Source organism: Girardinichthys multiradiatus, chromosome Y (assembly GCF_021462225.1).
Source record: "Girardinichthys multiradiatus isolate DD_20200921_A chromosome Y, DD_fGirMul_XY1, whole genome shotgun sequence".
In the NCBI taxonomy this organism is placed as follows: Eukaryota; Metazoa; Chordata; class Actinopteri; order Cyprinodontiformes; family Goodeidae; genus Girardinichthys; species Girardinichthys multiradiatus.
Window position 1 is genome coordinate 34,435,620 of NC_061818.1, and position 16,876 is coordinate 34,452,495.

Below are 16,876 nucleotides of genomic sequence, written 5' to 3' on the forward strand. Positions count from 1 at the left end.
TTTTGGGGGGGGGGGGGGTTGATGGCATCACCAGAGGTTGAATCGAGCTGATTGGCTGACATTGCTAAAAATGAATATGGATCAGTGTTTTTTGACAGATCCTGAGTCTTTCAAGTTACCAGAGTGTCAACCTTATGTGTTTGAGACCGAGTTTGACTCGGATGACTCCCAAGACATTATGGTCGCTGACATGGATGGTGAACCTGAAGCAGACATTGACAAAGACAATTACAGCCTTCAGAACTTTAAATGATACAAATCAGTTTATATTCTTGTTTTTACTTTTTTCTTTCTGATTGGGTTCCATATACAGTCAGCATTCAAAAGATCATTAAGAACTCTGATTTTAAAAATCTGTCCATTCATAAAGAATGCTGATGAGCTGCCTTGTGTGATGTCATCACAGACATAGACGCATTGTAGGATGGCCGATTTTATCTTGAACAAAATAATGACATGCAACAAAATAGTTAAACAAAAACCTGACCATGAAATGTTCCACATGTGGCAACCTATATCTAAGGTGAGTTTGATTTATTTCACACAAAGAAAGTCTGGCAAGTAGCTTTAAGGGTCCAGAATCTAAATTGCAATCACAAATAAAGTCAGAATGACTTCAGAGTATCCATTTTTAAAGTAAAAAATAAATCTTGCTGCAGATTTACTTTCATTCTGTCAAACAGAAGAGATTGCTTAAACTGAACTAACATACGTTGCATGTCTCATGTAAAAATCGAAAACACTTGAGACAAACCCTAAAATTTTTTCTAAAGCCATTATCTCATCAAAGCCAGTTGCATATCAGTCACTAAGAATATCATTTATTTATACAAAAAGAATAATAAGATACATTTTTAATAGCAACAAAAACACTTACCTATCGTTTATAGCATATAAAAACTTGTCATCACCGTTCGTTAGCTAAAATGAGCGTTAACATCTTCTAGTCCTGTTCATCTACATTCGGATTTAATTTTGATGAAGCAACTCAGACAGAATTACAATTGAAACAGAAGCGGTTTCCTCTTACCCCGTCACACCAAAAACCCAGTCAATATCAGGCAGTATCCCTAAGGTAGGCAACATAACCGGTTCCGTCCACACAAATTACAGCAAACGAATATAACTGCTCTTAAGCTGCCGCCATCTTTAATGTCTCGGCTAACAGTTTCCGCGTTTACATGGAAAACTGACGCAGGTGCCAGCTAGCTAAACTCGGACGTTAAGAACCAGTTTCACCGAAGAGGCCGACAGAAAAAAACCCTCCCAGACAAACAGGAAGAGGAGAAAAAAAACCTCACAAAACCACTAACATCCGGTTTCAATTTTAGAAATAAGCCTCTTTCTCCTTTATGAAACTGACAAGCTTTTCAAAAGATTTCAAGGTTAAAGAATTTGTTAGCAACTGTAGGCAATAATTAAAAAATAATTTATGTTTAATGGATAACATTTAAATTTTACCATATACAGCCCTATCTGATCTCAGCAAATCTGGAATTCCTCACCAGCGCTAAGTAGAAGTACAGGGGTTGGACAATGAAACTGAACCACCTGTCATTTTAGTGTGGGAGGTTTCATGGCTAAATTGGACCAGCCTGGTAGCCAGTCTTCATTGATTGCACATTGCACCAGTAAGAGCAGAGTGTGAAGGTTCAATTAGCAGGGTAAGAGCACAGTTTTGCTCAAAATATTGAAATGCACACAACATTATGGGTGACATACAAGAGTTCAAAAGAGGACAAATTGTTGGTGCACGTCTTGCTGGCGCATCTGTGACCAAGACAGCAAGTCTTTGTGATGTATCAAGAGCCACAGTATCCAGGGTAATGTCAGCATACCACCAAGAAGGACGAACCACATCCAACAGGATTAACTGTGGACGCAAGAGGAAACTGTCTGAAAGGGATGTTCGGGTGCTAACCCAGATTGTATCCAAAAAACATAAAACCACGGCTTTCCAAATCACGGCAGAATTAAATGTGCACCTCAACTCTCCTGTTTCCACCAGAACTGTCCGTCGGGAGCTCCACACGGCCGGGCTGCTATAGCCAAACCTTTGGTCACTCAAGCCAATGCCAAACGTCAGTTTCAATGGTGCAAGGAGCGCAGATCTTGGGCTGTGGACAATGTGAAACATGTATTGTTCTCTGATGAGTCCACCTTTACTGTTTTCCCCACGGTGTGGAGAAGCCCCAAAGAAGTGTACCACCCAGACTGTTGCATGCCCAGAGTGAAGCATGGGGGTCGATCAGTGATGGTTTGGGCTGCCATATCATGGCATTCCCTTGGCCCAATACTTGTGCTAGATGGGCGCGTCACTGCCAAGGACTACCGAACCATTCTTGAGGACCATGTGCATCCAATGGTTCAAACATTGTATCCTGAAGGCGGTGCCGTGTATCAGGATGACAATGCACCAATACACACAGCAAGACTGGTGAAAGATTGGTTTGATGAACATGAAAGTGAAGTTGAACATCTCCCATGGCCTGCACAGTCACCAGATCTAAATATTATTGAGCCACTTTGGGTGTTTTGGAGGAGCGAGTCAGGAAACGTTTTCCTCCATCAGTATCATGTAGTGACCTGGCCACTATCCTGCAAGAAGAATGGCTTAAAATCCCTCTGACCACTGTGCAGGACTTGTATATGCCATTCCCAAGACGAATTGACGCTGTATTGGCCGTAAAAGGAGGCCCTACACCATACTAATAAATTATTGTGGTCTAAAACCAGTTTCATTGTCCAACCCCTGTATGTATTATCAGTTTTCTATTTCATCTTCAAACTCATTTTATATGTTCAGCAGCCATATTGGATTTTGTGGTCAGGGTTGGTTGGAAGCTCTACTTTTTCAGGTCATAAATCCAACTGCATTCCAGTTGAATTTTTCAGCTTGCATCTAAGTATTGTCCTGCAAGTACAAACAGACTATGCAGAAATGAGCTCTGAAAATTCACACTAACACAGAAAGAATTACCAATAAAATATTAAATGTCTGAGTCATTAAAACAGTGGCAATAAATTGACAAATAGTGCAACGATTTTTTCATTATGACGTCTGACGACTCAGGAATTAGAGAGGCAAGTCAGTGCTAATTTAATTTTGTAGGCCAGAAGAAGCAGAAATGTTTCAAATGTTACTGCTGGAAAGATTAAATAAAAATAATTTAAAAAATTGATATTTGTATATTTGTCCATGTATAATCTAATGGTTTACTCAGACAATTCACTTACAGTTGCAATCACAGTCGCACAGGTACCGAGAGGATTTAATCTTGCTAATGAGATATTTACATTTTCCATAAACTTTAATTCTGTGTAGCAGTTTTAGAAGCCTCTTTTGACGTCTATGAAGCAGTTGAAAAGACAACAAAATTCTGCAGATGTTGCAGAGAAAATCAAAACTAAACATATGGAGAATGACTGATTACCTGAACTTTCAGGGAGCATCCCCTGAGAAATTACTTGGTTTGTTATGATTTATAAAACAAATTAAATAAACAATACCTGCAAACTCTAATATTGTACTGCTCAAAACGCTGCACTGGGGAATCATTTGCAAAAGATAAAGCAGATTATACTCATACAAGCAAATGTTTTAAAATAATTGAATTAATGAATGCGCAAATTACATTTTCATTGGCATCAAAACAAACATACAAATATTTCATTTTCTTTTTTTACTGCTCAAGCATTGTTAACTCTGTTTTTAACAGGTTAGCATAGAGCTACCACCCAGGCAAGAGAACAATAGAGCTATATCACATAACATGAAAACTTTTCTGTTCTAACAACATACTCTTAACATTTGAACACATTATTATTATATAGGCATACATATTTATTAAGTTATAACAAAAGGCTTATGTTCTTGCAATTTAATATTGTATTGTATAATATTGTATATTGTAGTAATGTGATAATGCCTATTGTGCAGACATGAAAATTACATTGTTTGAACAATAACATTTTCATGTTGGAACAACATTTTATTGTTGGAACATAATATATATGTTTACCTTATATTATAATGAAGTGGATGACGGTACAGATTAGCGACGACAGGAACTGATTAAGTTCCATTTCATGCTTGGATTTATTCGTGGAGAGATTTTGATGCTACACCCCAGTATGGACAGTATTGCCATAATCATGCGTAAACTGAGAAGAAACTAAAACACATGAGGCAGGAAGAATGAATGTGATCTGACTGAGGTGGCACCAGCTCTCATTGATTAACTGGAGGTGCTCCATGGATACAAACTACACCACCCCTGAGCTGCGTTAAGGTGGTTAAGTGTCACACAGAGTATGTAGAGACATTTACAGATCTATCTGGACCCATATAGTGTTGAACAAAGACAAAGTTGGGCAAAACTCACCCCAATTCCATGTTAGTATATTGTACAAACATTAAAAGTATATTGATAGAACCATAAAGTTTGCACATTATACCATGATATAGCTCTATTTTTCTTTTGCCGAGTGGTAGCTCTAAGCTTCCAGTTAGCCAAAATTAAATTTGAAAAATTTTATTTGTTTTAGCTGATTACTTTATTTTGAAAGCTCACTTCATCTGCTTCCTCTTTAAACTGGCAAATGTGACTTTTATCCTAGTCAATAATTGAACAGCAGTAGCTCCTTATCTAGAATCAGCTAGTCTGAGCAGTAGAAGGAAAGCATTTTCTGAGCACCTCAACTACAAACTATAAGCCTCAATCAGTAGCCATATTTCACATTTACCATAAAATAACAATAGTTTTGGTTTTCAGTAGATAAGAGGCATTGTTAAACTAGTTACAACCTAAATAAATGTTAAAGCTTCTTGTGTAGAGACTAAGGCTACAGCTTTGTGAATAACAAAAAGACACAAAAAACAAATAATGGCTCATATTAAAAGAGAAATTACATTTGGTCTAAAATAATGTTTGTATCTGCCCATCCGCTCATTCACGAAGACTAGATAGAATAGACCAATACACTGTCTTTTAAAGATAAACTTTTTTATTTGCCCAAATTACTTGAACTACAAAGACATAAGAACATCCTCCGCTATATAAAACATCAAATCCTGTCAAATGATCAGCAGTACAAACTTGTTAACTTTGCTGTCTTACAGATCTCTAGAAACCAACAAAGGGGAAGAGAAGAAACAAGACAGGTGACCTGAAACTAAAAACTCTTCTCTTGTGAGTGGAAGACTCACTGGCCCTGGAAGTCACAGATGAGAGTTTGTAAAATTGAAGTACTAACAAAAAATGCACTCAATACAAAAAAAAAAAACTATTTACAGAAAAATTTCTTTTTTTTTTTTTCACCCCAAGTCTTCAGGTAACTCAGCTCCTCCCTTTTGTGTCAGTCACTTTTCCCTCCCACGTTGGTTTTTGTTTCGGTCTGAGCGACAGAATATCCCATCACATACAGACTAATAACAGAGTATTCAATCAGAACAAAGATGATGGAAGCTTTTTTCATTTCATCAAATGGGCTGGGATCCGAAAACTAGACAATGTGTACATTCATGGTGTTGGTATGATGCCCCCACGCAGGCACGAATATGCACACTGTAGTCACATCTTAGTTTGCAAGGAAACAGCAAGAACAGCAAACATTAAAGCAAAGAGAAACACACAAGCACACATTGTCCTATATACACAGTAATGTGCATGTGTGCACACAAACTCAGAGAGACAGATTTACATTAAGTGCACACTTTTTGAGAGGGTGGCATTAGACAAAAACCAAACCGGTTACAGAATAAAAATACTTGAAATAATAATGATGAAAAAAGTCTAAAGCATTCAGGTCCTCAGCAGAATACCAAGGCTCACAAAAACCTGTAAGCATTTAGGCAACCCCCCCAGCGTGGACAACTGCAAATATGGCTGCACAGTTAACACCATTTCTCCACCATTTGAGGTCCAGACAAACTGCTGAAGTAACAGTGACAACCAGAATTGTCTCAAGACTGATAACCGAAAGGAAAGGTTGTTTCTGAGATAGATTTGGCTCCTGTGATGTTACCAAATATTTACACAAGGAAAAAATGTATGTTGAACCTTCTGATAAGATTTTAACACGTAACTGTATATTTCAAAACAGCAAAGGGTACAAACTGCGTAAGAAAGGCCTGCAGATTAGTCAGAACCTAAAAAAAAAAAAGAAAAACACATACCCTTTTAGTTAGAATGACTACAGATGTTTAGTTTGGTAAAAACTGATTGTAACAGCAATAACATTTCAATAGCTAAGTGGGTTTACTCAACATTACAGGAATTATTGTATCTTTAGTAAGTGGAGCAACGGTTACACCAAACCAATTTATACCTGTCAGATTTAGATTTTAATTAATCTTTTAATTTGAAGCTGGTCAGCAATTATTGTAAGGGTTCGAACAATAATAATTGATTTTTCTACTGGTTATTAAAAAAGTATACAAGTCATTTTCAACATGCCATTTTTTGTTCAAATGTAAATAAACCCCCCCCCCCCAAATATGGCACCCGTTCTACATTGTTCTTATTACCTGTGTCAGTTCCAATCAAAATAAAACTTCACGACTGTATGAACATACTTTTAAATTGTAAATCTTCCAGGGGTATGAATAAGCTGGATCCCGGCTGTAAACCCACTTTGATTCACTGTGAAATGACCAAAACGCGCTAAATCTACTGAAAGAGAATGCCCAGTGAGAACAAGGGGTAAATGAAGACATCTGAAAAGACTTCCAACAACAAAAACACACAATGGCTTGACTCTGCTTTTTACTCCTGAAAAAAATACCACCTTTGTAAGAATTAAATCAGAAAATCTACATCAATTGAAAATACAGGACAAAGCAACAATGCCCTATAGAGAAAAAATTAAAGAAGACATTCTAAAGAATGCAATTTTTCAGTGCCCTGCACATGCTCTCTGCCCCCCCTCTTCCTGAAGTGATCCACCAAACTATGTTCTTTGGCTCTGAAGCCTGTTCACCACTTCCTCCTCAGAAAAATCAAAAACACTGGAGGGAAACTGATAACCTGACACGTTTACCTCTAACCTTTACTATAGAGCCTGTGAAAAAAAAAATCATACAACCGAACTCAGAGAAATGTTCACGACATCACCAAACCAGTGGGATGCTGTTTTTGGTACAACGTCAGCTGCGAGGTGACCGTCACACCCAGGAGGGAATTGGACTGATTTCAGAGCCAGGGTGCCTTCTTGAGTACTTTTTACCACAGCAGCAACAGAAACTGGGTGTGGGATGGATGAAGCGATGTAGAGGATGGTAGCTCCCTCCAGTGGGAGGAGAGCAGGGTTGGCACAGTGGCAGAGCTCCCTGGACTCTTGGCTCAGCTCAGCGCTGCTTAGTTCATCTCTGGATGACTTCGGCCGTTTCAGTCCGAATCCGATTCAGACGATTCAGCAGAGTTAGACTCGCTGCTGCTGTCATCATCTGACTTGTTTTCTTTGTCATCCACCTCGTCATCATCGTCATCCTCGTTCTTTCAACAAAATAAATAAAAAAACAATTATTTCAGATTTTTCCTCATTGCTCCTAAGCAACAAGAGATTTCGCTCACATCATCCTCATCTTCATCGTCCTCCTCGCTGGATGAGTCTGCTCCAGAGGAAGCCTTCTCCTGCTCATCTTCTTCATCCTCATCATCGTCGTCTTCATCCTCCTCCGTGTCCTATCAGAAAGCCGTTTCAGGTAAGGCAGGCAACACGAGAGCACAAAACAAGCTTCAGGGCTTTAAGCAAACAGATGAGCTCCAGGACTCACAGATTTTTTAAGCTTTGCCTTTGCACCTCCAGGTTTTGCTGGATTTCTTCTTTTCTGTGAATGAAATAAAAATAATCAGCAAGGAATTTTACAAAGAATGGAGAGTGTGTAAACTGTTGATACGAGAGTTAAAGGCTTACTTGTGAATTGTACTCTCTGTAAGTATTTCTCTCTTGTGAAGACAAGCTCTGTTGGCAGATCAAAATGGACAAGAGGTAAAAACAATTTTGAAAACTAAATTCAAATTCCCTATATGTATAATTTAAAACAGCAGCTCCTTACAGCAAGCCATTGTTCCAGGAGGACTTTGTACTGCCTCTGCTTCTCCTCAGCGATCTTCTTGTAGCGGTCCTTGTCCTTCAGTGGCAGCCTCTGCCACCGGCTGCCAATCTCAGCCATCCGCTCTTTCATGGGGAGGTGATTCAGCTCCCCGTTAGACAGCATCTCCTGGGAGAACTTCTGGTATCCGTTTCTAGCAGATCAAACCACAGGGTGATTTTTCTTTTCTTTAAATTTTTACATACTTTTATTTAACAGAAATGTGTCATGTTGTAAACTTACGACGGCGGCTTCTTGGGTTCCCCTTCAAACTTCATCTTCTTCACAGTAGTAACTACATTAGCAGGAGATCGCATCTCACACAGATCTCTCTGTTAAAGACAGATAAGTGAGTTAGCTCTCAGTGGTCTGGTAAGAGCCTTACAGAAGTATTTACACTTAAAATTCACTAACTTGAACCTTTTGACCTTTTACATCTACAAATCCCAAAGTATTTTATTAGGATTTTATGTGACAGATCAACAGAGTAGCACCCACTTATTACTAGAGGTAATATTAGGGCTGCACAATATTATAAAACTTAGTTATAGTGATAATGGTGACAAAATATGGCTTATTTTGTTCTTTGCTATCCTTCTCGTCTGTGCTTACATCACTCTGTAACCTTTAGCATTTTAGGCGATGTCGTTTGAGACCGGTGTGAGCATCTGCTGTTGTGAGACTTTGTCCAATTGGCTTAGGTTCATTATATATTGTTCATTATATATTGAATATGTTAGACAACACTCCTAACAGTCCTTTGCAATATAAATATTGCACTCTCTGATACTGGGATGACGTTATTTTCACAATACAATGTGCAGTCTTAGATAATATAGGATACAGTTTTGGATAAATTTGCACGCCACACTTTCAAAGTTTTATTTGTAAAAATTTGAAAACCATGTATCATTCTCCTACTACAATAATGCAATAGTTTGTGTTTTCTACAAAGTAAAATCACAATAAAATACAGTTACTGGCGGTACTGTTGCAGGGTAACAATTAGACATTGTGCTAGAAATGAGGTTGCATCTTACTTCATATCGTTTCTGGTCTTCTGCAGCCTTTTTGATCCACATAATCTTCTCCTTTTTCTCCATGGTGCTCCATGCTGTTTCCATTGCTTTATGTGCTTTTGGTCGATCATTCTGTAAAGAAATGGGCTCATGTAAATTCCACTGGTTTAAACTAACAGAGAAACTAGAATGTTGTTTCTTTGAAGCCATGAGTGAAACATACCTTAAACCTGGCAAGGTAGTCCCCTATAACACTCTGCTGCCAGATTTCTTGGGCTGTTTTGGGCGGATCCGGCAGACGACTCCTATCCTCCTTCTCCTTCTTCTCAGACTCTGCTTTCAGAAGAGTCTCCAGACGTTTATACTTCTCCTAATTCATAGAGAGAGCAAGACCAACAGAACATGTTATTACAACTTGTTAGGACATTTCCTTGCACAATTTTACACAGAAGAGACATTACCTTCTTCTTATCAGGCAGCTCGTTCCACATGCGAGCCAGGAGTCTTGTAAGCTCACTGTCAGGGAGGTCCGGTCGCTCCTGCTGCAGCTTGGGTCGTTTCTCCTCAGCGAATATGAACATGGCAGAGATGGGCCTCTTGGGTTTCTCTGTACTTGCCTAGGAAAACAATTTAAAAATGAGACCAAAGAGTTACAAATGACAAACAAAAGGCATAAAAATGCTTATTTGATTTCCAGACTCACCTTTGTTTTAGCATTTTTCTTTTTAGAGGCAGGGCTGCTGGCTGCACTGTTCTTTTTAAAGCCAATTTTATCTTCCCCCAAAACCCGCTGCTGCTCCTTCTCTGACAAAGTCTAAAACAACAAAAACAAGTTGTAATTCTGTTCAGCTAATAACAAAATGGGTCTGAAAAGCTTCAAAGTGAAAATAAGAACCATAACGCATGAGGAACTTACACTGAGAAATCGGTTCATCTCAATTTCATACTCTTTCTTTCTCTGGATGAGAAAAACAAGAAGATTAAAATTAAACATGACAGAAGATCCTGAGGGGGATTTTTCAACTCTATGACTTGATGTTGGACTGACCTGTTCGCAGCGCTTCTGGTAGGCATCCTTTTCATTCTGCTTCAGGAGCTTCCACCTTTGGCTGCACATCACCATACGCTCTGTGCTCGGAACGTCCTTCATGCTTGACATCAGCTCGGCGCAGAACATTGAGTAACCGTTTCTGAAAACGTTCACGAGTGATGTCTGAGTAAGTTGGTCACACGGCAGGAGCCTGCATGCAATCTGATGATGGGCATTTTACGGCTGGAACTTACGGAGGGGGTTTGTCAGGCCGGCCGTCGGACTTGTCTTTAAGGTGTCGCTCCGCCTTGGTCAGGGTGGACTTTACAATGTCTCCCTGAGTCATGTTCAGCTCTGGGTGCTGTTGAATGTATTCCCGCATCACTTCCTAGAAAAACAAATAGCACAACTAAACATACAGCCAACCTAAGTGATTGTGCACACTGAATTTTGTAATTAAAAAACTACCCGCACCTCGTACAGTTTATGCTGCTCCAGGGACTTGCCAATCCATTTGAGCCTCTTTTTGTCGGACAGTTGCGTCCACTGTTTACCAAGACTGTCCTTGATGTCTTTGGTGGTTGCCTGGTTGTGAGACACAAACGGTCAACATCTCTCAAACAAGACGACACAATTATAATTAATTAAAGCGGCTTGTGGGTGTTCTAGATCCTCGGGCTCACATCAGGGCGTGTCTTGAGGAACGCCTTCTTTTCATGGTTGTACCACAGCTGTTGGGGCGTCTTGGCCTTTTCTGGGACATTTGAACCTTTTTTGGTCATGCTCTCCATGAGGTCTGGATGTTCTTCCCTGTTTGGACACATCATAATCAAAAATGTAAGCGTTTTTATTCTAATAATAAGGGTGAGAGACTATATCCACAACAAAGAATAACAAAAAACTGCTTTAATAATTCTTACCTGAATTTCATCATACTTTGCACAAATGTTTCCTTTTCACGCAAGAAATCCTCAACATACTTTTTCTGTAGCGGCAGAAAGGAAACAAGTTTTGTTTAAAGTGAATCAACAAGTTTAAGAGTGAAAAGTCAACTTTTTTGAGCTTCATTTGTTTTTGTCGCGGACCTTTTTTTTCTCAGGAAGCTCCCTGTACTTCTTGGAGAGGATCTTAGTAAGGTCCAAGTTGCTCATTTCTGGATGCAACTTTGCATACTTGGCCCTCTTTTCCATGAAGAAACGGAAATACGGAGTCAACGGCTTCTTGGGGAAATCTGGATGTTTCTGTTTATAGAACCAGGTAAAAATAGTCAGTCTTGAGCTCCACTAACATGAACAGGTAACCGTCCATTTGGTATTCGAAATATTGATTGCAACTCACCTTTAATTTCTTGCCTTTGTAAGGGTTCTTGATGTAGTCCTGGGCATCAACTATCAGCTCGGTTAGAGTTCTGAATTTACGAATCTTTTTGGCATCAAACATACATGGATTAGCTCTGAACAAGGTCTCCGCTAAACATTGTGCCTGAAATAGGTGCAATTTAAAGTGGCTCACCTCTTTAGAGATTTCCTGCCATTTCTGCTTGCACATCTCTGCTGTGTAGGAGTTGAAGGCTACCTTCTGCCAGTCAAGGTGGGACTCAGAGGTCTTGTATTTTGTCAGATCCTTCTGAGGCAGAGCCACTTTCATGGCCTCTAGCAATTTTAGGAGGTCATCCTGTACCCACACTATGATCATGTCATTAAAAAGGAGAACAGAATCGTATTTAAATCATTTAATCAAATCTTAGAATTGTTTCCTAAACACCCTTTGTGTCTAACGTCACTAAAATAGTTGTTTTTAGAAATATGAATTCATCACAATAATGAGGGATTATATTCAGTCATGTGTTAAGTGGAATATTATTGATGAGGTAAGTTGAGATTGAATATAGATAGGCAAGAAAAAGGTATTTGCTTGCAGAAATGATGAAAATAAGCTGCTAAAAAAAAAAACATACCTTGGTCCTGGGCCGCCGCCTCCATTTCTCCATTCATTGATGATTATACTGACTTGAATCTGCAAATTATGTCAAAATTTCATTATCAAACAAACCTCATAGTTCAACTGAATATTTAACACATTTCTGGACAGAAATGTTCAGATTTAAGTGTAAAAACAGAACTACTCTAAATATGGTGATTATTTTCTGTTTATTATTAATAATAATAATACTGATGAGACAAGATGTGAATGGCGCATGATAATCCATTTTCCATGCTTCTTACATATTTTCCAAGTCCACATTTTAAACTTTTCCAGACTATTATCAATTTATTTTGCCTATTTTAAAAGGATACACACATACAAACGTTCACAATGAATGTACTGTAATTTATGTTTATTAAGGCATATAAATGCAAAACCTGTAAAAAATACAATGCAGAAGGATTGAAAATGGAGACATAGATCAATTGGTAAAATTGGGTGGACGAATATTTGATAGAAAATTTGATGAATAAATTGAGGAACTGATGGATGAAAGGTTCATTTAGACACTGGGAAAAGTCTGGAAATCCAAGTATTTTTTCCATACTTTCTATACATATCTCAAACTTTCATATTTGAAGTTCCAATTTGTTTTCTAAGAACATTATTACAGAAAAAAAGTTTAAAATACATACTTTTTTCTCATGTGAATAAATTGCTAAATAAAAAAATAGAAACGTTGTTATGCTTTCCTGAGTAGGATCCCTGGAATCATGAGAATGAAAAAACAAAACAAAAACAACAACAAAAAACTCATAAGGTCCAAAACTATTTTAAAAATGGTTACATAAATTATTTAAGTCGTTTTTTTATTTTTATTTATTGATTGCGATTTCTGAATTTGCGGATTAAAAATAAATGCTACTTCTTTGTGAATGTAAAGCTGCCTTGACATGATGGTTTATGTTCATTACGCCGCCCCTAAAACGTTTACGCTACATGGTGAGACAGGCTATTGCTTGTGACGGCTTCAAATCTCAAATAACACTGCGGAGGGCTTCAAACTAGCACAACTAGCTACGACAACAGGAGTCTACGCCGATCTTTTTTTTTTCCCCAACCGGAATTTGGCGAATTAGCACTGTCCTTATTCCACAACAAAAGTATCGTGGACACACAGCAGCGACCATTTTCTCCCTCGGTCTGATCGGTAATGGAGGATTTTTCTGTCGGAGCGGAGGTTTTGGGGAGGATCTACGGAAGGAGGAAGCGAATAGACGTGGATAGAGAGGCAGCTGTAGGCGACCAGCTGACCACGGACTGGGGGATCTGCTTTCGGTCTCCGAGAGGCAGGAATGGTGGCTTGGAAACACTGCAGCCAAATGCGCCACTCGGAAGGGGCGCCTCCTAACCGTTGGATGCGGACCTAGCTCCGCAGTGCGAACCTTTTTAATCGTTTATTTCTATGATAACCTCCAAAAGGTGTACAGGGAGGTTAGAGTAAAATTCGTTTTAGGCGAATATGGCCGTTTTTATGTATTGTGAGAACACTTCAGTCGTGTTTAAGCGTTTCATGGCGGATCAGTGGAGCAAAACCGAGAGCATTCTTCAGCGAGGCGTAGCCGAGCTGTGCTTCCATGATGGCGGATGCTCGTGGTTCATCTTGTCCTTGATGGCCCCAGTTCCTATGCGTGACCTAGCTTTATTAAAACTACCTACACTAACATTTAAGCTGATTCAGAAACTAAATTACATAAACATTGCTATCGAGTTTGGCCAATTTAAACAAAAAACAGCATATGGATGTCTTATATATTAACTGTACACAACCAAACGACGGTTTACCATGTTAAAAATATGACGTGTAAATTCATATTTTAAGTAGTTTTAGAAAGAAGTTAAGATTATTTAAATATATTATTCTCTTCCCCGGGATGATTTAGGTCAAATTAGCTGACATTTACAAAAAATTATAATTTTATCGGTTTTACTTCAAATATCTCGCAGGATTATGGGCAAACTAGACCGAGATTAGCTAACCCCTTTCAGTTAAAATTACATGTGGAGACGCAGGATGAGATTAGAAAATTCAAAATATTAAATGGCGAAACAGCACGACGTTAACAACATTTTATGTTCGTCAATTGCAGATTTATCGGTAAACAGATAATAATTTTTAAAAAAAGAATCGCAGAGAAAACACGGATCCTAAATGGACGATTACGTCTCACATAGATGTTAAGATCCGGGGCTAAGCAGCTTCTCTGGCGCGGCAAAAACAGCTCCAGGTCCGCCATGCTTGATCCCCGCTCTGCTCTGTGATGAAACCTACCGTGACAAGGTCCAATGGCGCACTGCAAACACAGACAACGGAGCTCAGAGCTAAAGCCGGGGCGTTGCAGACTCCCTTCCCTACATCCGAAAAGCGCATAAGCGAGGACGAGAAGGCGGGTTCTTTGAGCTCGGTCGTCGCTGGTAGTTCTGGGCTACAGTCGGTGAGAGAGTGAGGGGGAGAGGGAGGGCGAGTCACTGTACGGTGAGATATTAAACCGAGATCCCTGATGGCTGGCCGAGAGAGGCGGCTAGTTGTTCCGCCAACAGCCGCATGGAGGTATCGGCGCGGAAACCACCGCTCATTCCCCCACGCAAACAACATTACATCACAAATGGCTCAGTTTCGATTAATGTATTTTGTCTAAGGTGGTCCTCGGGTAAAAAATTCGGCAAAAGTGAAACATACCTTCGGGTCTTGCAGCAACGTTCTTCCCCGCTGTTCGGGATAAGTAATTCGGGTATGGCCGACCTCGGTCTTACCCTTCCACAACGGTCGGTCTGTTTCGATGCTACAAAGAGACTACCGTGCGAGGAGGTTTTAAAGGACAACTCATTCAAAACCTATTTATTTGTAAAGTTTTAGTATTTTTTTCCTGCCTTTTTTACACGTTTCTTTGCAGAATAGCTATGAAACCGACCTAGTTTTGTGGTGCCTTACCCGTCTCGTTGCGAGCCTTAGTGTTGCTGTGGAGGAAGAAGGGGAGGGTTGAACTATAGCCAGCACTGCGCCGTCGATGCAAGGCTCCAGTCCCCGCAGAGACGGTCCTTCCCCCCGCCTCCATCTCACTCGCAGTCTCCCTCCACTCAACGCGCAGCAGCTTTTCCCTCTCCATCCAACCATTTCGCTACGCCGACTCAACTCTATGTTTTGCGGTGGCGCAACGTTGATTTTTGAATACAACCGGGCACAATTATTTGTGCTCCCCGAAGCCGTCCTGGTTACATTTCCGAGCCGAAATTTGCACCGTGGGTATTTTAGCAGACCATCAAAAGGCAAAGTTCCAACTATGGTTCTTTAATATAACTATTTAAAATAAAATAATAATCATAAAACACAATTTTAATTCAACTTGTAATTAGTCGGTTTGGCTCAAGCGGTTTCCACCAGCTCCAAACCTATTTTACTGAATTGGAAGCGGCTGTTTGACAGCTTCATTTTGGCCCACTGTGTTTTTTTTTTCTTCAACTCCACCTTTTGTGTTTGTGGGCGGAACCCCTGGCCGTCCAATCCAGTCAGTCCGATTCAGCGAAAACAAATGACTTTTAGGTACTGGGCCTTGTTAAACTTTGCTAGGTTCACTGGCTGTAGGAAAAAAAAAATGAATTCCCATTATTAGGAAAATATGCGACAAGCTGTGCCGAAAGTAGCGACTATTAAAAATGTAACCACCTCCCCCTGTTCATTAAACCTTTTATTACATTTGGTATAGCCATTATAGCTAAACATGTTTATTCTCCGGTTTCTATTTCTAACAAAAGTTTCTTTTAAAATGTGTTTTTCATCGCAGAGTTTTAATAAAGTATCAGTTAAACTCAACTAAGCGTTCATACTGTTTTTGTTACATATTATTCGAATGACTGATACTTTTTTTTTTTTAAGATGAGCATTATTAGAAATAAATGCAGCTTAAATAAGTGAATATGCAGGGTTGCAGTGTGAGCTGTGTAGTTGTGAGTGAATCATTGTTGCTTTCTGGGTTAGGAGGCCACTCTATTTTTCAGTTTAAATAAAGAGCACCTGAGGTTTACATGATGTCCTTAAATGTAGCATCCATTATTAGGGCCCTTTTAAACCCGTTGTCATTTTGCTTACAGGATAAAAAGCTGAAAATTAATCGGAAGTGGTGTTTACGAGTTGCAGTTGTAAAGCCAATCATTTTAAAGACTTAATTTATTTGTGATAAAATAACAACTCAAAGCCATGTACAGTTTTGTAAGCACACACATTTGATTAACAACATATAACGCATTTAGGTCAGTTACAAGAATAATTTTCTTATGTTCCAACAGCTATAAATGACGTCTAATTATTTGTTTCCCTTTACTTTTTGTTGATTTTAATTTATTTAAATTATTTCTGAGGTAATTACAATCTAAAATCTTATATATGCAACTCACACATCTTTTTCATACACATTTCAAACATGAACAGAGAATACTATGACACACAAGAAATCAAATGGAGCAAACCTAAGAAATATGACTTAAAATATATTTGATAGAAATACTCTAGATTCTCTAGGCTATGGGAAAAAGGCACTGGAAGAAAGCTCCCAGAAATTCATAAGTTATGCTGAGCAAGAAAATCCTGTGTTAAAACAAAGGTAAATGGAAAACATTTTGAGCAGTTAAAACCCATACGTTAAATATGTACTGGATGGAAAAAGTAGGTTAAATGTATTTATATGGAAAAGTGCCTCCTTTTTTCAAAAACATGTCTAATCAAAATATTTTATGTGTAAACTTTTGTCT

At 39.0% G+C, this 16,876-nt stretch overlaps 1 protein-coding gene and 1 long non-coding RNA gene across 6 annotated transcripts; both read right to left on the reverse strand.

The window, feature by feature from the left end:
- Window positions 1-11: 11 nt before the first annotated feature.
- LOC124863990 lies at window positions 12-1,529 on the reverse strand. Of its 2 annotated transcripts, XR_007037239.1 has the most exons (3): window positions 1,031-1,425; window positions 878-957; window positions 12-203 (listed from the first exon to the last, which is right to left on the reverse strand). It is a non-coding gene; the product is annotated as an uncharacterized LOC124863990 (long non-coding RNA). The 2 variants fall into 2 exon arrangements; XR_007037238.1 differs by lacking the exon at window positions 878-957 and having other exon boundaries at window positions 1,031-1,529.
- A 4,960-nt stretch (window positions 1,530-6,489) lies between these two features.
- On the reverse strand, window positions 6,490-15,938 carry LOC124864633 (nucleolar transcription factor 1-like). Of its 4 annotated transcripts, none has more exons than XM_047359485.1 (21): window positions 15,063-15,938; window positions 12,102-12,160; window positions 11,657-11,829; window positions 11,483-11,566; window positions 11,230-11,385; window positions 11,065-11,129; window positions 10,828-10,954; window positions 10,619-10,729; window positions 10,399-10,532; window positions 10,163-10,304; window positions 10,031-10,072; window positions 9,818-9,928; window positions 9,576-9,731; window positions 9,338-9,484; window positions 9,136-9,246; window positions 8,339-8,427; window positions 8,060-8,249; window positions 7,918-7,965; window positions 7,778-7,831; window positions 7,575-7,685; window positions 6,490-7,496 (listed from the first exon to the last, which is right to left on the reverse strand). In XM_047359485.1, the coding sequence occupies exons 2-21, from the start codon at window positions 12,136-12,138 to the stop codon at window positions 7,389-7,391; spliced, it is 2,196 nt and encodes a 731-aa protein (XP_047215441.1). In that variant the 5' UTR covers window positions 12,139-12,160; window positions 15,063-15,938; the 3' UTR covers window positions 6,490-7,388. The 4 variants fall into 4 exon arrangements, with proteins under 4 accessions (XP_047215441.1, XP_047215440.1, XP_047215439.1 ...); XM_047359484.1 differs by having other exon boundaries at window positions 14,811-15,938; XM_047359483.1 differs by having other exon boundaries at window positions 14,403-15,938.
- Window positions 15,939-16,876: the final 938 nt, after the last annotated feature.

Excerpts from the sequence above, each read along its gene's own strand:
- LOC124864633 (XM_047359485.1), bottom strand. The coding sequence starts at position 12,138 with ATGAATGGAGAAATGGAGGCGGCGGCCCAGGACCAAG. Across the intron at positions 8,250-8,338 it reads GAACCCAAGAAGCCGCCGTC|AAACGGATACCAGAAGTTCT; the intron begins GTAAGTTTACAA and ends TTGATCTGCTAG. Across the intron at positions 7,966-8,059 it reads TCCTGGAACAATGGCTTGCT|AGCTTGTCTTCACAAGAGAG; the intron begins GTAAGGAGCTGC and ends ATCTGCCAACAG.